The sequence below is a fragment of the Pogonomyrmex barbatus genome, unplaced genomic scaffold (genome assembly GCF_055798465.1).
Source record: "Pogonomyrmex barbatus isolate J1 unplaced genomic scaffold, ASM5579846v1 scaffold17, whole genome shotgun sequence".
Classification (NCBI taxonomy): Eukaryota; Metazoa; Arthropoda; class Insecta; order Hymenoptera; family Formicidae; genus Pogonomyrmex; species Pogonomyrmex barbatus.
In genome coordinates this window covers 6390916-6415489 of record NW_028297113.1, presented here as the reverse complement: position 1 = coordinate 6415489, position 24574 = coordinate 6390916, and the positions used below count along the sequence as shown (strand labels likewise).

The following is a 24574-nucleotide window of genomic DNA, read 5'->3' as shown; positions in this document are numbered from 1 at the left end:
TTCACGGAGGTTATCTCCGGATAAATGAATGTTTCCACGGTGAATTTCTTCGCGACCTCGCGAGAACGACTCCGTGCTCAGAGGAGAATCGCCGGGGTCTACAACATGCGTAGTTGTAGTTCGCTGAGGAAGACAAATGATCCACTCCGACGCGAGACAGTTAGCGTACGGCGAGAGGCGTTGGCCACGAAGAAGCGCCTCTTGGTTCCAAGTCTTGCCCCCGGGGCAAGCCGACTCATTCGCTTGATCTCCATTGCCATTATGATATTAATGAAATGTTGCTAAAAAGGTGTGTTTGCTCGGTAACGTGAGGCCAGGGGTGGGAGACAGCGAGATAGATGTTAAGCCCACGTAGAACAGTCTTACCCGATATGGCGCGCGACGCTTATGAACTACGCCACCGCCATGGCGATTCGCGTTATTGTATTAGTTGTTTTCTACTCGCTAGCCGCTGTCATCGTCATCATCGTGTTGTCATCATCGACGTCGATGTCGTCATGGACCTCGACGTCGTCATTGACGTCAGCCGTCGTCGGCTTCCGCCGACACCATATTTGACAGAGTGTCTTCGACGATGCCATTATTGGGATTTTTCAGTTGCCAATTAATTGTAAATCCCGCTTTTCTGTTTACCTTCATCGCGTCTCTTTCGCGCCGATTCGAGGATTTGCATCATCGGTCCGTGGAGCCGTCATCGATTCTTCGCTCGCTTCATTGAAGATAAACTGAAGCTCCGAGAGCTACCGTTCTTGTTCTCGGAGGACGAAATAGGTTCAAGCCGCGAGGCCGACGACCTCTGAATCCTTTGTCGGATGACGATTCCGCGAGGACTAGGCCTTCCGTTTTGGCCCATCCGTGTCTTTCTCATTTCATAGATTTTAATTTGTCATTTAAATTAATAAATACGAAATTTCATTGTTTCCCTCTTTTTCAGGACGATTTTGCCGTGACTCCTAGCGTTGTGTCACCGATCGATTAGGTGTCTTCCGGCACGCGCGTGCAAAGGCAAGAAAGGAGAGAGATAAAGGAGATAAACTCGGGAACCACAGAAACCGGAGGAGTGGAATTCGCGGGGATAAAGAAAGAGAGAAGGAGAGAAAAGAGGACATGAAAAGAGAGATGGGAGAAAGAGTCTCTCTCTCTCTCTCTCTCTCTCTCTCTCTCTCTCTCTCTCTCTCTCTCTCTCTCTCTCTCTCTCTCTCTCTCTCTCTCTTCCCTCTCCCTCTCCCTCTTTCTTTCTCTGTTTCTATCTCTTTCTTTCTCTCTTTCTCTCGCACGGGGGTGCGCCCACGCCGGTGACGTCATCCGGCGAACGTCGGTTGTGGTACCGATGAACGCGTTGGTGTTCAAACGTTCGGGGCACTGAGAAAGAGGAAAGATTGACGAGACAGAGACGCTATCGTGCCTCGAGGAAGGGAACGTGGAGCCGGTCGTCGGTACCAAGGGGAGGGATAGCCGGATGGAGAGAGGACACCGCGAGATGTACCGGGTTCGGATCGGGGAACGGGGGAAATACGGCGAGAAGAGAGAAGACATCCTTTGCACGGGAGGGTGGCGGGGGAAAGGAATGAATGGAGATTGCAGACCACGCGGGAGAGACGAATGGCCCGGAACCCGTGGAGGAAACGGGGGCGAGACAAGGGCGAGGAGAGAGAATCCGCGAGAGGAAGCTAACGAAGACGAGAGAAGCGAGAGCAGGAGAGGAAGAGGAGGAGGAGGAGGAGGAGAAGGAGGAGAAGGGCTCGGAAGAGGAGGAAAGGACAAGGGGGGGCTGTTTCGCGTAGACAATCGCCGTCAACAGTAGCGGGAGTACCCACGGGGTGGATGTCGACGACACGTGACGCCGCTTGAATCTCGTCATCGCCCGGGCCGGTGTCGCGGGGATCGAACGCGAGCGCGCGCGACGCGCCAACGACATCACAGGCCGCCTCCGATCGGGCGCGGGTTCCTCTCCTCCGCGTCTCTTCGCCTCGTGAGTGCACGAGCGCGCGAACGTGCGAGCGCGCTCTCCAGGCACCCGACAGCTTCGCGCGCGAGCCACGCTTTATTAGTCTAGCGCGGGCCATCGCTGAACCCCTTTAGTCGCTTCTCTACGCTTCGTCTTGTCTCTCGCCTTCGTTCTCGTCGTCGCATCGCTTCGCCCGGTCTCTCGCCTCCGTCTCGTCTCACCTCGCCTCGTCTCACCGCGCCATTGGCCATCGGCCATCGGATCAACGAGAGGACCGACGAGAGGAGACCAAGGCTCGTAGACACCGAGTGTGTGCCTCTAAGCGTGTTAATAGCAACCGGCGTGTGAGGACAGTGCGCGGGACGGGGTTCGCGAAAGAGAGGAAGGAGCCGAAGGAACGCGAGAAGGAAGAGAAACCGAAGGTGGGGCCAACGTGTCAAAGAGAGCGGAAGGTCGATGCGCCGGAGGAACACGGAGGAAGAGCAAGAGAGTGGTATCCTTCGGTGATACAGCGGTGCGACCAGCACTCGTACCGGTACGTCGTGTTTATCGGCCACGCTCGCGACCAACGTCCGAGAAGATCCTTTTCCGGCACGCTCAGAGCGATTCTAATTCAACGCGATACCGAAGCAACTCGAAGAAGAGCGATACGAAACGTATCCATTTATTGGAGAAATTGTTCCAAAACAATTTCATGTCCGACCGAATTCTCCGGTCAGATCACATCCGGTTCCTCGAGCAAACGTTATCGGCGAGTCGCCTTTGGCGTTTTATCCTATCCGAAGACATTAGCGATCGTTCGTGCTGAAGAATAGTGCTGACCGTGGCGAGAGATCCGCGTGTTCCACATCGGATTTTCCCTCGCGGATCGGAGATTGCCGGATGTCTCTCAGCTTAAGTGTATTGTCCATTCATCCTCGTGAAATTCTGCTTGTGGCGCAAACTGGACTCTGTGCGGGAACGGGCGAATGATTGGGTAATCCCGGGTGGACAGGGTGTCTTAACGGCGTCGTGACATGTACGTGCGTTCACCCGCGTCCTCCACGGCATCGTCGTCGACGAAGGCACGCGAGTCGGCGGTGCGCGCGAGAACCGCGGCGCGAGGACCGGGCGCGAGGATCACGTGGATCGGCACCGCGACGGCGACCGGCGACGGGACAGGTTGAAAAGATGCTGGCGCTCGCGATGCGCCGCGAACACACGACCGGGCGCAGCAATTACGAGCCCGCGAATCCGCTCGCGGGGTTCGAGCACCTCCAGCACAACAACGGCAATCCGTTCGCGGTGGTGCCCGCCGCCGCCGCCGCCGCCGCCGCCGCCGCCGTCGAGGGGCGAGCGCGCGATGCCAGGTCGGAAGCCGCCGAGGGCGAGCTGCAGGAATTCGTGGACATTGCGCAAGTGCAGCAGCTACTGCAGCAGCAGCAGCAACAGCAGCAGCAGCAGCAGCATCAGCAGCAGCAGCAGCAGCAGCAGCAGCAGCAGCAGCATCACCATCACCATCATCACCATCAGCAGCAGCAACAGGCGACGGCCGCGTCCTGTATCTGGGGAGCGGTCTATCCACCGCCGCCGCCCACCCTAGGATATCACCACCATCATCACCATCATCATCACGTGCCGCCACCGACAGGTAATGTCCCCCCCCCCCCCCGAACATCGCGACGAGATCCCGAAACGAGTGCGAAATCGAATGGAGGGTTCGAGGGTTAAAATTTCTCCATTTCTCCGCGAGGGAGACTCCGCGAAGGAACGCGAGTATCTTTTGTCTCACCGCGAAAGATTCCGAAATAGGCTCGGAGTTGTTTCTCCGTCGCGAGTTCACCGTCGACGCGCTGGTCGCCGATGATTTTTCTTGCGACGCCACGCGCAATCGCGAGAAATATAATTTACATCATTCCCAAGTCAGTTCGACGTTTCTTTCTTTTCTTCCCCCCCCCCCTCTCCTTCCCCCCGCGGTTTTTCTCTATCCATCGACAGGAACGCCGACTTGTACGGCTACCGGTATTAACACCGGTCCAAACACCCTCCCCGCGACTGTATGTATGATAATCGATCTTTAAGAGCTTTAAGATCGGCACGACGAAACCTGTATTTCTAGACTGGCTATTAAATTTCTTGTCACCAATGTGTGGCGAATGTGGCTCGTGAGAGGTCTTCGCCGACTCGCGTGCGTGTTGTTGATAACGACAGAATCGAATGCGAAATCGAGATTACGTGGTTTCTTATCCGGACGCAAAAACCTTCGAACGATTTCGTCAATGAAAGATTTCATCGATATATCACTATGTGGCGCGGGCGTTTCAATATACCGCCGTACTTAAAAATCGATTATTTTCGCAATAATTACCTATCAATATTCAGAGTCGCTGCTGTTTTTTTTATCGTTTTTTTTATCTCTTTTTCACTGCCGAGTTTCTTATCGCGCAAAATCGCGATCGATGCTATTAAATCGCAATCTGAGCCGTCCATTCGATCTTTCGAGAAATACACGTACAAAAATTATTAACTTATTAAACACTTATTAAAGTTAAGCAGAACAGTACTTACATATTACTCTGGACCGAACGCAATTTGTGGCTTGCATCTTCTTAACCCGTAACTCTGAAAACGGATTATTCGCTGTTAAATCCGTAATTCTTAAACGTTTCTAACCAGTTGCTGCATAGCGATAACGTCTGTGTCACGTAATGATATTGACAAAGGAAACAATAGAACTAACGATTTGTCTGCCGTACAACCGAAAGCTTCTGTACTATTAACCATATTGGAAACAATATCGTAACTCAGACACTGATAATTTTGCTACAAGCACGTTAATAATAAATGCCTTGACAAGCAAAAGATATTTGGAAGATGCTTCTCACACTACGCTTTTGTTAGACGTCAATGGATATTTCTGTGATGTTTGAATATTTTATTTTTCTACTCGATAAAACGGGGACGATTATTTAATGGATATATATTGTCTTGCATTAATAATTAATTTTGTCTTTAAACATAAATAATTGAACTAAGCGACCAAAAATAACGAAAATATCGATGGAAATTAAATTTATTGTAAAAATATCCCCTGATGTTATTTTGTGAATTGGTGCCTCGATCAAAACCCAGACCGTCAGAAATTATAATGAAATGACAAATTAAAAATATGTGTTTTTTTAAATATTAAATTTTATCAAATAAATTTTATTCGACGTAATATAGAGATGTAAGTTACGAAGTCTTGGCGGCGGCAAAACGCAACTTCTGATTAAGCAATTTAATTCCAATGTAAGAATAATTGAACAAAACGTTGTATACGTTATGCAGAATACGGAAAAATATTATTACACTCTTGAATCTGCGAAAAGTCGAAAATCTTAAAACTTCGGACTTACATTTGGGGGTACAAGTTTACGCGATTACGATTTTAACTCTTGCCGTCGGATAATCGCAGACATCGCTGGCAATCGAAAATTACGACTTCGGCGATCTTGAATACTGAATCATCGTATGGAGTTAATGTGCAGAAAAAAAAAAAAGAAAATAAAAATTTCGATGCTTTATACAGTCGCGTTTTTATCACACAAGTATTCCTTATTATATATAAATATTTTTAGAGCGCACTGACTTGTCGCAAATGATTTGTTGACAGTTCCTCAGCACGTCGCATTACGTCCAGAATAATTAGAAGACTCAACGATTCGTGGTTCGAACCGGAAGGTTATAATATACCGTGAATAATTATCCCATAAACAGGTTCTTCTGCGCCTAATGCTCTTTATAGATATCAGCGCCGCTCGCGGAAGACAATATACAAAAAGAGGAAAGGGAGGAGGGGAGTATTGAGAGTCGCCCAGCACGAGCTGAGGGAGAGATATTGAAGAACGATAACTCTTAATTCCACGCGCCGTCGGTAGTCCTGCTGAATTGGGCGTGCTACATCATCAGGTCGAGTTTGTACAAGGGAACGAAACGCCTCCTTTTAACGTCGAGATTAAAGTGATTAAAAGACCGATAATATCGTCGAGCTCATTTAAGGGACATACAAGATCCACGAATGTCCATCACCCTTATATGTTGCGCGTTTGTACATTTAACGCTTCAAAGTAAAGTCGATAATCGTGGAGGCCTCGGAGTGAGAAACATTCTTTTCCACGTGCCTTTTTCTTTTCCGCCCCTTCCGTTCACGCCGTGCACGCAGAAACGCGAGAACTTTTGAAGTGCACGCATTTTGCGTAGGTCATTGTCTAAAGTGTCGTACCTTCCCGTATGGTAACGGCACAGTAAATCGCACGTACACGCCTGACATTTTCGTTATTATTGTATGGATTCGTAAGACAGGAAATCGTACATCATACGCGAACCTACAGTGGGCGGATAAAAGGGAACGAGTCACCTTCTCTCTTTTTCTCTCTTTCTCCGTCTTTCTCTTTCTCTAGATGCCCGACTCTCATTGACGTCCTTTTAATAATGCCCGCGCCGCGCACGTTCTCTCTCTCTCTCTCTCTCTCTCTCTCTCTCTCTCTCTCTCTTTCTTTCTTTCTTTCTTTCTTTCTCACTATCTCGCACTAGAACTGTGCACAAAAGTTTTTAGCAAAAGACATTTGCACACATTAATTTTCACAACACGTTACGCTCGGCTACGCGTCGGTCTCTAAGACAGCCACTGGTCTTTTTCCATAAAAGTGTTCTTTCAAAATTTAAGTGTTCTTTTCAATATTCAAATAAATTTATTCGTAATAGAGATATAATTTTGTGATATGAAAAAGACGTTCGAACGAAATCGACATTTCTTGAATCAAAAGATTGAAAAAGTAAACGCAATAAAGTAAAATGTTTCTCTTTTACAATAATAATAAATACAATAATAATAATAAATTTATGAAAGGGAAAAAATAATTATTCAATTATATGAGCAAATCAAGCAATTCTTGAAAAGGGAATTTACACACCCACGAGTCAGCTCTTATTGGCCCATTATCTATCTTATTACTACTATCTAGATTTTTATATATCAAAGTTTATGTGTACGAACGACAATATGGATGGCGGATGAGATAATGATTACAAGAATTGGCCTTTCTCTTATTATCAGTATTTTTTTTTTTTTTTTATGTGAATTTCTACTCAAGAGAAATCTTTTTAAAAATAATCCCCGCGAGGAGGCAAGCATGAAAACAAATTACATGTATTATTCAAGGTAATAATTTAGGGGGGGGGGGAGTAATTTGATGTTATTACCTAATTAATTGTATATTGAGATTAAAATAAACGAATCGCGAGATAATATCGTTATTTCATTACGTCGTAGCGTGACGACATATGGACATATGCCGAAACCTCGTCACAACTTTATCGCATACGTCAAAGCTGACGTATAGCCGACCTGACAATCGATCGTAAAATGTAGTAAAATTTTTATCATAAACTAAATTACGTATATGATAACGTAAGAGGTGCAAACGTCGATATTGCGTCACGAGTGCCTTTATCAGAGTATAATCATATCACGCGATTAAAATGAGAGAAATCGCTCTTCGGGCAATGCGAAATATCACACCGATAATTATTCAATCTGTTCTTGTAGATAACGTGAAATCGATTAGCGAAACGATACTGTTCAAAACTCGTTCACAATTAATTAAACAAACAACAAGGCGAATCTCTTTAAGATAAACTATAAACTATAAACGATAAATTTAAACGACGGTCCGTTATTATTAATGAGTTAGATATCCTTTAAACAAGTTCAAATTAGCAAGAGCTTTTAATCGAGATCCTTTTAAGATCTATTTCTAGAAAAGACATTTAACTTTGATTAAAAATTTGGAAGGAAGAATGATTTTTTTTTAATCGTTAACTGTTTTTCTTTTTCCCAACTTTTTGGCCACCGTTTAGTGAGGTTTGCCAAGGTTTAGAAGAGAAGCAACTTCTATTTTCTTTGTCGGCGAGTACGTTTTCCTTTATTCAAAAGTTTTTGAATGTGCGAATAATCGATAACAGGTGTATACTTACTTATCTCGTCAGATTGATCCAGACAATTGACGTCTCTCTCTTGCTATACCTGCTGTTCCCATTCAACTCGGACCGGCAGAGCGTAAAATCAGATACTTTGAGTGGCCCTTGCGTGTACAATTGTTTCGCGCAGCGTCATGTACACCAATTATCGAATAGTACTTTACCTACTCGATATACTTTCACACCGATTACCTGGACAACCTTTCAGAAAGATAGACCGATAAAAAGTACAGAGAAAATTATTGGAGAATCGGAAAGAACTAAAGTTAAAAATTATCTGCTATTAAAATGAAGAAATTTATAAAGAATGTAATTGGTCAGTTTGAGCTTCTAAGAGCTTCAATTAAAGTCGCACGAACAACAATCTTCACTTAATAGAAGATATGCTGCCACCATGAGAATTCCAGAATCGACGTGATCTTAAAGTTCCCACGTACGATTATGGAAAAATAAAAAGTTGCGCTGAAAGAAAGTTGCGCTGTACCGCACTTAATTACGCAATCTACAAATTTCTCGAGATAAGAAAATTTGGAGATCACGAAGAGATAAGACTGCCAGATAAAGATGCGAAACATGTGTTAAAAAATATCCGTACGATCGTGTCACCATCCATGTTTTGATGCCGTAACAATTGGAACGATCGTCGTCCAAGAAATTTTAAGTGCCCGCACGTCCGGTCCACAGGGTGCGGATTGACGATAACATTACGATCTGAACGCACCCTTGCAAACGTAAGTGCCGTGGCAGAAGGGGTGAGCCGTGACGACGCGACGCGCCTGACGAAAGAAAAACAAGAAAAAAAAAAAGAAATCGACTCGCTTACGCGCGCAGTTTAACGATCCGTGTGGACTCATATACGGAAAGATGCTATATTCAGCGAGCCACTCGCATGGGAATCGTCACGATAATCGCGGGACCGACACGTTGCTCCCATGTATTTTTACGCCGTAGCGTTTGTGGATTTGTACGTTCGTGCGGTACAGCGCGATAAAAATATACCGGTGCGCGCGCGCGCGCGCGCGTTGTGTTGGTGAGCTGTTATCGTCTATGAATGGCTCATAGACGTATAAAGCATCTACGTCAGCATCGACCGATAAGACTAAGCGGGAACAAGACGAAGGGGGTTAACTACGCGTTATACGTTAACCGCCGTTGACGTCCAAGTACACGGGGCTATAGCGTACGCGAGAAGGAGAGGATCCCAGAAATCGATAGGCCACGGTGCAAAAATAATCCCCGGAGGGGATTTGTCTGAGTGGACTTACGACCATCTCGTGTGAGACGTGCGTTTCGGATCGATGCACCATTCTTGTTTCAAGAGCCGCGCGCTCCCAAATGGAATTTTTTCCTTTTTTTTTTTTGCTCCGATTTTTCAACGGGGCCGGACGAGAGCACCTGCCGGTTACATCTCTACAAAGGGGGTGCTCTGCACTTTTACCGAATCGAATTTGACAGGGTGTTTAGAGATCTCAAGACCATTCTCAAATTACGAACGATTGAAAATAATTTGTTTTTTAGAGGCTAAGAGCTTGAGGAATTTGTGCGAACTGATAAAATTCATTAAGCAAATCTGATTTGTACTGCAAAACGAATTTCATCTTGAAACTTAATCACGATATTTAATGGGAATAATAAAGATGGATTTTTTTCGGTGCGAAAATATCTCTAAAAAAAAATTCAAATTCAAGAAAGTCTGAATGAAGCATATAATGAAGCGTTATCTTGTACACAATTGTAAATATATGACGAAAAGAATTAGAAATTTCCGCGATTTGACAGTATTTTTCGTCTGTTTATAGTGACTTTGAAAACATTACAACCTTTCCTTCGACAGTTACAACTTTTCCGCGGTGGAAAAGCGTAAAAAGGGCTTGTCGTACGCGTTCTTTTTTGCTTCCTGATTTTATGCGCACGATCCTATCCTTTCTCTCTCCTATTTTATCGTGTTCCCGCATTATTTTAAACGTTATATTTTTAACAGAAATTTTATATAAAGTATCCACATCCGCGGTTCGTAAAGCAATTATATTTTTAGTTCAGTTCAGTCTTCTACCCCACCTACCTTAGCCTTGTCCTGACGTTATCGCGGTTTATTAATATTTGCTTGCATTACGCTTTTGTAACTTCTTCACGTGGTAAATCTTTTTCCGCTGCCCCGATCATTATTAATAGAGAGTTGTTGAAAAAAGGTGTGTACCGACATAGAACGCGCGGACATCGCGCGAACGTGTTTGTACCCTTTCACGCGTGAGCGTAACGCATAAGGAAGGCAGGCCGGCGTGCGCGACTCCCCTTTCCCGGAAAAATCAAATTCCCGGGCGTGGAGCGCGACATGATGGCAGTTACGAGCCGCCATATCCCGTCACGATGCGCGATCTCGTCTCCGACCGTGTGTCTCTCGTCGGTAAGCGCTCGTTCTAACAGAAATTGCCCGTTAAAAGGTCGCGGAAACGAGGAAGTGCGATATAAATTCTAGTTAAAACGCACGGGCCTCCTCGTGATAGTAAATTCGCGTCCACGCCCCCGCGCCGGGGTACGAATTTGCATGCTCCTTCAGTCAGAGAACATCGAAACACGTCCGTTTTTAGAAAGTCCGCGTACCGTGTCGTTGTCACTTTCGGTCCCCTCGCCGGCGATTTCTTATCTGGAAATACCGCGGCAGTCCAAACTCATTTACAATGCGGACATAAATATATATATATTAGCAATATTATGTTACATTTTATGATCGCCGTGACTTCATTCATTCGATTTAATTCAGCTTTGACATTGACCACTCTACAGCTTAAGACTCTGTCCGCTGTCCGATCGATACTCGATTATTTATGAAAGAGGAATTAATAAAGAGGATTGGAGATTAAATCCGCGAATTTTCATTTGTTTATTTTTCCAAATATCTCGCGTCGACTGATATAAATTGTACTTTTGTCCGGTAATTGCTTCGGCGATTTCATTCTGAAATATATGCGAGAGGAACTCTTAAGCCTCGTTCCACAAGTCTATGATGGATAACGCAGGTAATAGCCTGTAGGCAGTGATTTTAGAAGCGCCGCCGGTCAGCCATTAATATAACTGTTTAAAGAGAATGATTCTTTTTCCGCGATTTACTCTCAGAGTACTACCTTCGCACTATCGTTTTTTCAAATTTAATATGAAAACTTCTCGACTCTTTTGATCGAAGGCAAGGCTCGACCTCGAGTCTCTCGCCGAAGAGGATCACTACGCCGAGTACTTTAGCTGATCTCTCGGACTCTGCTCCTGAGGGTTTCGTAATTAAATTACATTCGATTTGATGTACGGAGAATTCTGCTGTCACGATCGGAAATAACACTCTCATCGTTGCGGAGCACAGGCTTCTGAAAGGCCGGAGTAAATGCTCGTGTCTACCGGAAACGATCATTAATCAACGATCTCGGTAACGTGTCGCGCAAAAACGTGCGAAAGCCTCGCGAGTCGTCGCGAGTCGTCGTGACTCACCGCTCGCGTAGCACCAAAGTACGTAATAGCGATCGTCGTGGTACAGAAGCAATTTAAAATGCATCGCCTGCAGCGGCCGTTTCGCATAAATGGCGATAAAGCGTGAGAAGCATGGAGTACTCGGATAAAAAAAAAAAAAAAAAAAAAAAAAAAGAGAGACACGCGCTTCTTTGCTTCTCTGCCTCTCATCGTACGCTCCTTTGAAATCGTATAGCTAATATTTTTAGCTTTCCAGATTAAGCTGCCGTCGTCCCAAGTTATCAAATAATACACGTTACGTTGAGATTTAATAAGTAAATAATTGGAGAAACGTGGAATAAAAAAGATGTCACATAAAAATTTACACGTTGAAGATACGAGGAACAAGTGTTAAAGACTAAATGTTACTAGATAAGACGGAATTGAATATCCAAAAACGTCTATTACTCTTTCTATATAAATATTAGATGATTAATACTAATATCGTCCTGTTAAATATTACATAATACATTCGTATCAAAATATCTGCGTTAATATCACAAACAAAACGTCCTTCTTGAAATCACTTCATATATTTTTTTCTAAATTGGACTTTCCCCGAATGAAACTTTAGATTACTTGACTTTTTCGTACTTTAAGTTTTTAAACGTTTTCGCACCGCTGTAAATCACAGCGTGCGACGTTTAAAGCGCGTCACACGAATGGAATACAAACTCGCCCGCGGTCTCGTGCCAGAGCAGGTCTCGCAATTTTATGCGGATAGCGTCGTCCGAAAGCATCCTAATTTACACCTCGTGTCAATCCAACGATTTTTCGATCGCACCGTCGTGTTTGTTATCGCGCGCGACTCTTATTTATCTTCCGTCCCGCGCATCGATCAATGAAAGAGACGCACGACGCAGAAAGGCAGCGGGCAATGACGATCGCAAGGATAAAACGACGACGTGATCGAGAGAGGGGGAGGATGGGGGGGAGGATGGGGGGCGATAATACGCGCTGCCAAAAATTCTCGCATCATCGGTTGACTGACTCATCGGCAGCATAGGGAAATATTTGACGCTCGCACCGCACTAGTCATCCCGGGTATTTGGGGATGCTGGGTGGCTCAGGTGGTTGCGTGGCGGCTTGAAATAGCGCCGCTCGCCCGCGCAAAATCGCGTCGATTAGGGCCACGAATAGTGCGCGCCCACCACCTCGTCAAGAGGCATCGGTAATTTTAGAACATTTTGTTGTGCCAGATCAACGTCGTCGGTGTGCGTCACTGTCTCCTTGCTCTCGTGTACGTGCACTGGTTTTTACGTAAATGCGATCGGACAAAACGAAATTTGCGCATCATAACGCGTGAGATCATCCCGCGGACTGTTTCGTGCGTATCATTCGAGGAATCTTTCGAGAAAAGTCACCAAACAGTTTAGTTTTGATTTCACAATTGATTTGTAGGCAATTTTTTGATTTTTTTTTTTTTTTTTTTTTAATATGATTGCGTAACTTGCGATGGTAAAATATATAGAAGAGATTTGTAAGAAGTTTACCATATTCGGAAACATTTAGCGTGAACTAAATCTTGCATTATTCAAAAGTGAACTATTTGTCACCTCCATTTACTTCATTTCATCATCAATTATTGCATCAATAAGTCAGTAAAATCCAAAATAGGATATTTCGAGATATTGTAAATATTATGTAAAAATTATATATATATATATATATATATATATAAAAGAAGGTAAAATAGCACACAATAATTTATAACAATCCGCTTTGTGGATGATATATTTTTGTTTAATATCGAAAAGTATGTTGAGCTTTTTATATAATTATATAATATGTTCCTCATCGAAGAATGTGATCAAAAGGCGAGATAATAAAAAGCGAGTTAAACAGAAAGAATGAGAGAGAGAAAGAGAGAAAGAGGGGGAGAAAAACAGAGAGCGGATAGACACAGGGTAGGAGGGAAGGGGCAAGACAGCAAGAGAGCGAGACGGAGCGATGTGAGAGAGCGAGGGAAGGGAAGGGAGAGGGGGAACGGGCGCGTGGCAGCGCGTGGTGCCAAATAGGGCATCAGGTGGTTGCGAGACGCTCGCGAGAAAAAGATCGTACGCGCGTGCGCGTATATACGTGACTGCTAACCGGGCGCACACGCACTTAGGCACGCACGGCACGCGTCTCTTACCCTTTTGTATGTACGGCAGAGCACGCGCGCGCGCTCGCAGATGTAAGACACAGAGAGAAAGAGAGAGAGAGAGAGAGAGAGAGAGAGAGAGAAAGAGAAAGAGAGAGAAGGAGAAAACCACTGTCCGGGGATAAAATTACTTTCTCCATACGCGACGGATTTGTATTGCTTTTACTCGCGGCTAACTACGTAACTATTTATACGTATGTATATGCAATCGGCCAAACGCGAGCGGCCACATTCTCGACGCTCCGTCCATCGTGATAGATCCAATAATAGCAGAGTAGATCGGAGAGAGAGAGAGAAAGAGAAAGAAAAAGGAGAGAGAGAGAGAGAGAGAGAGAGAGAGAGAGAGAGAGAGAGAGAGAGAGAGAGAGAGAGAGGAGGGAGGATTTGGAGAAGGAGGGAAGGAGAGCAGGTCCCTTGCTCTCCCGCGATCGATGGTTTCCTCCACGTCATCGCGCTCGCGGGACATGCGAGCACGGGATAGCGATCTGCGGAATTTCATTATCATGCCGCGCGCCTTTTCAGCGGGCTTAGTTACCGATATAACACGGGGTAATGGTGGCAATTTGCGTGCTCTCCGCACGCACAAGTGAATACTTATTCTCTAGGACCTCGCGGATAATTGACAGTAATACGTGATAATTCACCGCGGCGCGGCTTATTACCATATTCTGCACGGTCGCGCAGTATTTGTACACGGACCTGTATAATAATTCCGCGCCGCCGACAGACGCGTTATGTCAGAAATAGTTATCGACGTATTGACTGGGCGACAGCAGGTTTCGACACGCGATCCGAACGTATATACCGCCCGTTTCGATTTACGATCGACGCGACATGATATGCGCGTTCGAAAAGCAGCGTCCCCTTCCCTCTTCATCCAAGAGAAAAAGAAAAGGTAGAAAAAAAAAAGGGAATTACCCGTCTGAGAGCTTGGGTGGACGAAAAACGCTTGGCAACAAACGCATCCGCGGATTGATCCCCGCCGCTTCGCTCTTTTCCGCTCTCCTTATGCCAGAGTTCGCGCGGCTTTTCCTCCATCTTCCTCCACCGTGGAGCGCGTGCTCGCACGTTCTCGAAAGTATCTCGTGGGGGGACAACAGTCGCGCGCCGCGGGTCTACGTCACGACGTTCTACGTCACTAGTGAACGGGGTTGTGGAGCAGCCGGGGAAGCTGGGGGGACAGACGGGGAAGGAAGCTCCGATGGTGGGATGCTAGTACGCGCGGAGGAAAATAGGGGAAGGTGGCGGCGCGCGAAGTGCGACTGGTGGGGAGGGTAGATATATGTTCGTAAAGCACTGGCTGGTAACTACGACGGCGCGAGGAGCACGAAGTCGCGGGGTGAAGTGGGTGGGAGAGAAGGGCGGAGGGGGGAAAAGAGGAGATCGTTCAGATCTTACACGCGATATATATACGCGTGTATATATGTATACGTGCGCACATATTTATACGTATATACATGTATATATGATACGAGAGCATTCGTATGTGTATTTAAATATACGCGCGTATATCTAAATACACATGTATATGCCGCGTGTATAAATACGCGCATACGTATGAAGACATATCGCGCGCACACACGCGTGCGTAGACAGTGGTCCGACCGCGGGCGGGGATTGGCTGGCGGTCCCGACTCGGCGCTTCCAAATATGGGACAGTCTCGGCGGTCCATTCATAAAACTACAGGGCGCGCCGCCGCTCGGCTCAGTTCGTGCGCGACCCCCACGCATCGCGCATCCTTTAACAACATCGCTGTGCACGAGCCAATACACATTCTCCCGGCCGAGTTACACCTTTAACCGAAGGAGAGCCGCGCTTAAAGGAAGATAGAAAAAGAGAAAGAGAGAGAGAGAGAAAGACGAGTAAACGCACGCGCGCGAAGAGAAAGAGAGATAGATATGGATGGACAGAAAGAGAAAAAAGGAGAAAGATAGAGAAAGGGAAGGAAAGGAAGAGAGAAACGGAGAGAGAGAAAGAGAGAGAAAAGAGTTGTTCGTCTCAACGTAAAATCGCGCGCGGCCACTCGCGCGCGCGCGCTCGCGCGCTCACGCTCGTGCGCTCACGCTCGTGCGCCTACGCACACGTTCCCGGATCATACACACTGTATTTGCTCTCACTCGCGCACAGATTCGGAGCACGCGTGGACCTGACGCGACAGCGGTAGCGGCGGCGGCGGCGGCGGCGACGACGGTTGGCGGTGGTTGGCGGCGGCGGCGGCGGCAGCGACGGCGACGGCGGGTGGCGGTTGCCGGACACGTCTTCTCTCGCCGCGTGAATACTTTTGCCTCGCTTCCCGACGCGTATTCACGTTGGCTCTCTCAGACGCGTCCGTAACGTCGGGAAGGTGAGAAGAGGAGTGTAATATCTCGAGACCGGTCTCACACGATATTAACAACCGTCGAGCGTCGCGCGTAATCTTCTTTTCCTTGTCGTTCGCGGAGAGACACGGTGGTATCAGGTACCTCGACCAAACTGACCGACCGATCGGCAAAATATCTACGCGTATGCGGGAGGAGCCGCAACGCGGTCTTAGACGCGCGTAACTTCTTTGGCGAACGGTGGTGGTAAATGGTGACGGTGATGGTGATTACTAGTGGTCGGTGGTGGTTTACTCCGCGAAGTGGTGTTGCCGGCCGCGGCCGGTGGCATCCATCGAGGTAAAAAGGAAAAAGGCGGGAAAGAAGACACCTTTTCTTCTTGCGTCAGACCGGCGTGCGAACGACTTGATTGAGTTAATCAAGGGCGCGCGATCAAGCAAGAAAGAGGGAAACGTCTCACGCATTGTTAATCGCTACTAATCTTACTAGCCGAAAGGTGTAGAGTGACGGAACGAGACCGATCGACGGGCCGATCTCTCCGACATTAACGCATTACTCACGGGCTTTAACACGCGCTATTTACACTGGGACGGAGGAAGGGAGAAAGAGCGAGAGAAAAAAATACCTACTTACTCCCGGGATAATAACTTAAAAATTCTCAAAGTGATCGAGGAACGGCTGTAATAATTTTAACCATAATAATTACGTTGAACGATACAACCGCAGGCGAGGACACGCAGTGCGGTACCGAGGATTCTGCCGTCGCCCAGGGAGGCGACCAGCTCCAGAGGATGACTATGGACGGCGTGGAGGTGGTGGGCTCGCAGCCGCACGCGGCCACCAGTCCGTTTCTGCTCTCCTCGCCACCCATGGGTCACCATCATCATCATCATCACGCGACGTTCAATCTGCAATCCGTGCAGCTTAGCTTCGACGCGTGTTTACCGTACAACGCGGCCTCCTCCTCGTCCGGCTCGGTCACCTGCGGAACGTCCGTGAACGCGATCTGCACGAATTCATCCTCCACGAGCTGCGACAAGAGCACGCCGTCGCTCTCCTTGGCGCCGAGCGTGCCGTTACATATGCAACTCCAGATCAGCTCGACCGCGTCCCCGGAGCACAATCACGGCCGTCATCATCAGCATCATCATCATCATCGATTGGACGACCATCACCAGCATCAGCTGCATGTCGCCAATGCGTCGTCACCGTCCACCGATACCGCGGACAAGAGACATCAGCCCGATGACGACGATAAGAGTTGCATCAGGAATTGCAGGAACGATATTCACGATACGAACGATAAGGATAAGCCCGGCGACCTGAACACGCCGGTCACCACCAGCAGCGACCTACCGTCTTTCTTCGGACCCTCCGCGCTTGTCGAACCGCCACCGATCTCAGGTACCTACATCAGCCTAATCCTTAAAACGAGGGAAACGCCAGCTCTCTCTCTCTCTCTCGTTTCTCGATACTTCGAATACCATACGACTTTATTACGAATTTATTTCATTGTACTTTCGAGTGCGTTTCGTTGGTTAACGTAACGCAAAGGGGGATAACATATGATATACGCGATCGTCGCGTATGAAATCTGATCGGATCGTGGCCGGATCGGATACGGATCTGTATCCCTCGTGATTCGGCGAACATTAACAGGATTACATGGGGCGAAAACACGGCGCCATTGAATACGTACTCTGTTTCGCTTTCGTCGACCTTTCGCTTTCTATACGTCCGCGAGCTCCTCGCGCTTCTCGGTGCCTGGTCGTTAACATCTGTATCATTCGCGGGAAAATTTAGGGTATCGCCTAAGTACTCGAGCACCGCGCTCTCTCCGGTGGTACACAAAGTAACCGAGGCGTCTGCAGCGAAGAGCCACGAGGCGTGTTACTGACGTTTATTACACTCGCCCGCGAAAACACGTAATATCGAAGGTCTGTCCGCCTGTCGCGGATCAATACCCAACGACCCCGACATTCAGAGACCCTCCTCTGCATCACTGCCACCTCCTCCTCCTCCCCATCCCTCTACCTCCTACCACTTCGGTCGGTTCATTCATACTTCCAGTTGCCCCCACCTCTGCCACCCCAGTACCGTAATAACCCTCCCGATTATCGTACGGCTTTACAAAGGCTTTTGCTGTATGTCTTTTTATCTCCTGACACATGAAAGTAATATATATTTAATAAAAGCGCAAACGCTCATAACTGCGACGGTCCCCAGCGCGCTTTACTTCTGAACGATAAGTATTAGGCAAGTCACACTATAGAAATATCATCGAATCAAGTCTTTTTACAAAAGAGAAATCGGATTACTATGTTTCATTCGTTTGCGATTTTGTGAGCATTTTCCTAACGCTAGTTAGCAATATATGCAGAGGAAAGGAAGTAACAAACGGCAGGATGCAGACAACAGATAGAGTCTGTGAGATAAGTCACCCCCATATCGCGCATTTCTTCCTGTCGGCTCCCGGTACAAATGCGGATGTTCGTTCGTCGCGTATATAGGCCACATAAAGAAACATACTCGTGGCATGTGGTATATCCGAGATCGAGACTAAGCGGTGATTTTATCGATGCTTCACAGGCAGCCTGGCGAGCGAGGACCTCTCTCTGGAAGAGGCGACCGCGGAGGAAGACGAAAACGGCGCATCTGCCGGCAGGGATCACCGGCATCACCATCATCAGGACGCGCGAAACGCTGTGACGTCGAACGCGCCCTCCTCGAGCAGCCCGCCGTCACGCCACCATCAGACTCAGGACGAGGCGGATCGCTGCAACGCGCTGCAGGGTGGTGTAATTTTATACTCACCGCATTCCACGTCCACCGCGCCCGCGACGAGCGTGAATATCTGCAATGTACCAACGCTGACCTATCGCGGCGTTTTCACCACGACATGTACGCAGTCGTCACCCCTGAGCAATCTCCAGGGCGACCAGCAGCAGCAGCAGCAACCGCAGCAGCCGGCGGGTCAGGAGCTGTGGGCGCCGTTACCTTCGCCAACCTTAACCTTGGCGGGTCAGCCGTTCCTTCACCCCAATCTACACTCGACCGCGTACAGCGGCGAGACCGTTGAATTGCTGCAGGTCGATTCGAAACCACCCCCGCCGCCTGGTTATCACGACACGGCGACTACCACCCCCGCGACCTGGCTGACGGGTCACGAGGACGCTTACGATCCTGGTCTCCTCTCCCATCATCACCCTCACACACATCATCAGGAGACGACGTTGAAGCAGGAGCCAACCGGCACCGGTTACACTCCCAACGTACAACAGCCGCAGCAGACTCAAGCGCAGACCCAGCAGCAGCAACAGCAACAAGCTCCGCCGTCTGCCACCTGCGGCTCCACGGGGGTCCAGCTGGCCGAATACAATCCGAGCACGTCGAAGGGCCACGAGATTCTCTCTCAGGTCTATCAGCAGAGCGCCTTACCGCTTCGATTAGTCCCTGTGAAGCCGCGAAAGTACCCGAATCGACCGAGCAAGACGCCGGTCCATGAGCGGCCCTACGCCTGTCCGGTGGACGGCTGCGATCGCAGGTTCTCTCGCAGCGACGAGCTCACCCGGCACATACGCATTCATACCGGGCAGAAGCCCTTCCAGTGTCGCATCTGCATGCGCTCGTTCTCGAGGAGCGACCACCTAACCACCCACGTGCGTACGCACACCGGTGAGAAACCGTTTTGCTGTGATCAGTGCGGCCGAAAGTTCGCCAGGAGTGACGAGAAGAAACGCCACGCGAAGGTGCACCTCAAGCAGAGGCTGAAGCGCGAGGCGTCCCACGCCAATCCGAGAACCCATCACCAGAGCCACGCGTCGTCACCCTGCAATCAATGAATTCCATGACAACGACATGTTGATAAAGTCCCCTTTAACGTTGAGATCTCATTACGTTTGTCACGTTCTGACAAGTTGTGATCTATGTCTCCCCGAGTCTATCTCTCCTCTTATTCTCCTTTCCCTTCTCTTCTCTCTCTCTCTCTCTTTCTCTCTCTCTCTCTCTCTCTCTCTCTCTCTCTCTCTCTCTCTCTCTCGACCATCGCTCGCTCTCTTTTTCCCTGCATCTTTCATGATGACCGATGAAGAAACCGCGGAATCCTTTAGGCGGTCACAACTGATCCGTCACTGACTGATCCGTTGTCGTCATTTGTCATCGATTCATTAGTCGTTTATATTAGAAGAGCCTTAGCTGGATACAAATGAATTTTACAAACAGCACAAGACGAATTATATTTGGAATTTCCGCTATTGAATCTCTGTAAATCGTAAGAATAATCATAAGCAATTTGCTCATTCTGAAAATTATCGTGCGAATCAAAGAAGAAATATTTAAATGTCGCGTATGTAATTCTCATCCCTCGCGAGCGAGAACGATTAACTTCATGCACTTTAAGATAAAACTCACTGAAGAGAATGTGGTTTACTCACTGTACCAAAATAATGTTTCTTGCGTCATAACGAAAAATCGAAGTACTTAAAATATACTAAGGCACAATTTGTGTGCGATTATTGGAAACCAACTCACAGTTGAATGGAAACGACCGCGATGGAATGGAAGTTAATCGTTCGATTATAAAAAAAGATCCCATTCTTAAAATAGTGAAACGACAGACAGTTATTATTCCGCTTTACGTGTATTTTCTGCCTTAGCTTGTATCCAGATACATGCACAGAAATGCGAACGCTCTCTCTCCCCGCTCGCGAGACATTCGACGGCATTTCGCCGTATTCAGATGCCATTGAGCGTGGCGAGAGCGTTTTCGTGCAATTGTATAACATGAAATCGATACCATCCGCAGCTTCCGGGAATCGTAGAGTGAAGCGGAAGACACAGAGGGAGAGGGAGAAAAAGAGGGACAAAGAGGAGGGATGGGGAGGTGGGATGAGGTGGAGCAATGCGTCTCATTGCATGCGAACGACTGTGCGAGAATGTAATGCTTCGTAAAACGATAAAGTATTATGTATCGACTCGTTCCATGGTCAATATGAGAGAAGCGGGGCTCAATATTTAAGAGCAGATACAACTCGTCCCTCTACTCCGCCCTCCCTCTCTCCGTCCGCCCCCATCTCCCTGCCTTAAGAGCGCAATTTAAAAGACTCACGCGATTTAAGTGCAATTTCCCAAGAAATTCATATTTCCATGGAGCTGTATACTTGTAGGTAGATCTACATATATATCTTACAAGAAAGGCGGGACTGTTGACAAGGTTCGCGGCAACGGAAAATAGAGATATTTTTTTATTAAGTATATATTTGTATATAACCATGATTCAAGCATAGTAATCTATCTCGAATCTATCTCTCTTAAATACGAACGATCAGGACAAAGGTATTTATTTTTTAAAAAGATTTTATGGGATTGCGTTAGGAGATGTATAGGTGCTAGAAAAAGGAGGAGAAAAAAAAAGAGTTTCTCCTCTCGTTACGATAAATGTTGTTGAGAAACTTGATTTCGACGATTGTTAAATTTATTCTGTACTGCGTTGCCTTGCCAGAGAAATTGTGCAATATGTTTTCGTAAATTTTCCCACGTGATTTTTTTTTACAAGATATCGACTTCTGATTTTGCAACAGCAATTTTTTCGCTTTTTTTATATTGTATTCTTTTTTTATTGCTCTCGTTGCCCCCCTATGCCTGCGTTCTCACGCCGTATTTTCTTCGTGCTCCGAACACGCTAAATCTCGGCTGTCTCCGTCAAATACTTCCGATTCTTTGATCATTCTTTCGCCCCCGCCCCCGCCCCTTCCCCTTCCCCGCATTACTGTAAAAAAAAAAAAAATTCCACAAATAATTGTAATTAAACGTGATTATCGTTGTTGAAAGAAATATTTCGTGTACATATGTATATATCTTATTATACATAATTGCTGTATGTATGTAAAATCTAACGTCGTTCTTGCCCTTCCTCCTCCCTTCTTTTCTTGTCTTCATTTCGCATTATTATCCCCTCTCCTCCCCCCCCCCATTACATGTATACATATATCTAGCAATTGTTAATGTTATGTATATGTTGCTCTATTTATTAACAAGATGACTATATCAAATGAATATATTGTTAAAGTTAAATAATTATTTTTATTATTGTAACGACTATTCAGGCGTGCAATGCGTTGCAACGATGATTAGAAAAATGACATACGTAGTATCCGAGCTTGTACGAATTATGAAAGTCGCATATGCGTATACACATACACATATACATATACGCACACATATACATATACATAATGCAAACAAACATCGTAAATACACACGGATACGCGAGCGTATGCGACCGCGATGATACGCACTACAATGAATTGTAAACGCAATATAATGCAAGCGCGTCCACAAGAGAAATACTTTTTTTACAGATAGTATTATCCTATCGCTAGATAAATTATATGTAATTATTATACATATAACTGCGCTCCGAGTGCAATGCACGTAACAGAAGCTCTCCCAGCTGCCTGTATATTCGTGTTGTCATCATCGCCCCTGCATATGCTTTTCTTTGCAAAGCGGGTAACGCGAACAATCTTGCAACAATTATTAACAGAAATACAATTAACATTGACTCGACGTCAGGTTGTTTTGATTCTTTTCGTAACCCTTTCATAAGAGTTATGCGGAAACCGTCACAGGGACGCAGGAACAATAGGAAGACGCATTCTTTGAATAATCTGAAGTCGATCTCTTCTCGACAGAAATTTCAACCCTTAAACCGAAATTCTGTTGAAAAAAACTTGGAATAATATTATTAATATTTTATATGTATACTTTATTTCTGAATTAATTCTCGAAAAAAAAATTCAATTTCTTCAATGCAAATTTATCGTCATTTTTGATAAAAAAAAAAAAATAGTCGACTTTATGTTGATCAAAGGATATGTCGTTGAATTTTTAAAAGCCTTTCTTCAACGCTCTGTGCAAAAAAATGTATGCAAGCTTATGGGGCATTAATTCACACACGATCATAAGCATTCCGATAGTATTAAGACAAATTAACCTCAGTGAAAAATTCAATCGATGCACTTGAAATGAAATATGAATTTAATTATAAAATGTCAAATAAAAATATCGTTTATAAAACCTCGTGTCTTTAACTTGAACCATTTATGAGAAATTGAACGTTTCATTTCAAAAGATTAAATAATTTTCTTTAATAAAAATATCGATGAATGAAATTTATATGACATTCTCAATTAAAGAAGAGATTTTAATAAAGATTGCCCTGTTGGATGTAATTTTAGTCCGTAATTAGTAACATTTTATTGCTCGGCTAAATTTAGAGAGAGATAAGAAGACCTTAAATTTATGAAAGAGGAAGAAACGGCATGGTATTTAATATTGAAATTTCGAGATTTGCAAAAAGATATAATAAAAGTTTACGTAAAAATGAAGTTATTTCGATGTTTAAAGAAAATATTTCTCCGTTCATCACGCCCGCACGCGTGTGTCACCGATCATACCCGGGTAAAATATTTCGCTGAAAGAAAATGTCAGAGTTTGTTTCTAATAAAAATGTAATAGAGATTTAATTAAACTTCGGTAAATTTAGCGACAGTCGTCACGGCGAGTCGCGAAAGTTCGCGGACGTGAAACGCGAGGATGAAGACGCACGGAAGGCATCTCCTCCTCCGGTCTGCGCTCGTCGCCGCTAGAGCATCTTTTCAGAGAAATATTCGCGACAATTGTTTTGCGGTTTGGATCCGACGCGCGATCGATCTCTCGCGCGTCTTTCAGCGGTTTTGGCTGACTCCGGTAGCTCTCGCATAGGGAGAGAGAGAGAGAGAGAGAGGGGGGGGAGAGAGAGAGAGAGAGAGAGAGAGAGAACGCGTGATATAGCCTACGTATATATAGGTATATACAGGCACCTACATAAGAAAGACAGTGCGCGAGCGACAGTGGGCACGAGTGAAGCTGAGAGCACGTCTATAAATAGGACCGAGAGCGAGATGAAGCCTCCTCTGCACTTCGCGGTATACCTTCCGCTGCTCTCCGTCTCACCGCGAGAAATCCCTCCGAGGACTCTCTTTTTTTTTTTTCTCTCTTTCTGTGTTTTGCCTTTCTCTCGTTCTCTCTGCTCGTCTCTTCTTCTTTTTTTTTATCTCAATAGATATCTTGGCCTGGGAGACAGTACCGATTTTTTTCTCTTCTCGCCACTTTTTTCTTCTTTTCTTTTTTTTTCTTTTTTTTTTTTAAATAAATAAAAAGCTAACGAGAGAAAAAACGAAAATAGATCAAGCTTCAATCGTATGATTGATATCTCAATTAAAGTCGTCAATATTTTAATAGCAAAGAATCTTCCTCTTCGACTTAGCATCCGGACACCTGTTGTCCAGGAGCAGGAGTCAAAGGCTTCTTTAGGATAGTCTCTTCGTATCGGCTCGAAACGATTTCATCGATTATTCATTAAACGATAAAGCGTAGGGTTGCGCAACGTTGAATTTCTACCGCGGGGTTTCGAGACAAGAGATAAATAGTTTCCGCAGAGCGTTGCGAACTCCACAACCGCGGGTTCGTGATATTTTTCCGAATTAACGCGCTGATATTAAAGTGAAAAATGCGCGGCGATGGATAGCGCGAGAAAGGGGGAGGGAACGAAACCGGCCGGGGTGTGCCGGTGTCGTTACTCCGTTGCGTCGTAGCATCCATCGAAAGGCCCCGCTAGGGGTTAGGGT

The 24574-nt window shown here is 46.2% G+C and overlaps 1 protein-coding gene across 2 annotated transcripts; it reads left to right on the top strand.

Moving 5' to 3' along the window:
* The first annotated feature begins 1724 nt into the window (after positions 1-1724).
* LOC105432064 (uncharacterized) lies at positions 1725-22982 on the top strand. 2 transcript variants are annotated; one of them, XM_089074459.1, is made up of 2 exons: positions 1725-3578; positions 18495-22982. In XM_089074459.1, exons 1-2 carry the CDS (start codon positions 3119-3121, stop codon positions 19745-19747), a joined length of 1713 nt encoding a protein of 570 aa, XP_088930585.1. In that variant the 5' UTR covers positions 1725-3118; the 3' UTR covers positions 19748-22982. The 2 variants fall into 2 exon arrangements, with proteins under 2 accessions (XP_088930585.1, XP_088930584.1); XM_089074458.1 differs by lacking the exon at positions 1725-3578 and adding an exon at positions 14984-17309.
* Positions 22983-24574: the final 1592 nt, after the last annotated feature.

Bases quoted from the DNA above. Each gene is read 5' to 3' on its own strand.
- LOC105432064 (XM_089074458.1), top strand. From the start codon at position 16,697: ATGACTATGGACGGCGTGGAGGTGGTGGGCTCGCAGCCGCACGCGGCC. The intron at 17,310-18,494 runs GTACCTACATCA...GATGCTTCACAG, and splicing joins CGAACCGCCACCGATCTCAG to GCAGCCTGGCGAGCGAGGAC.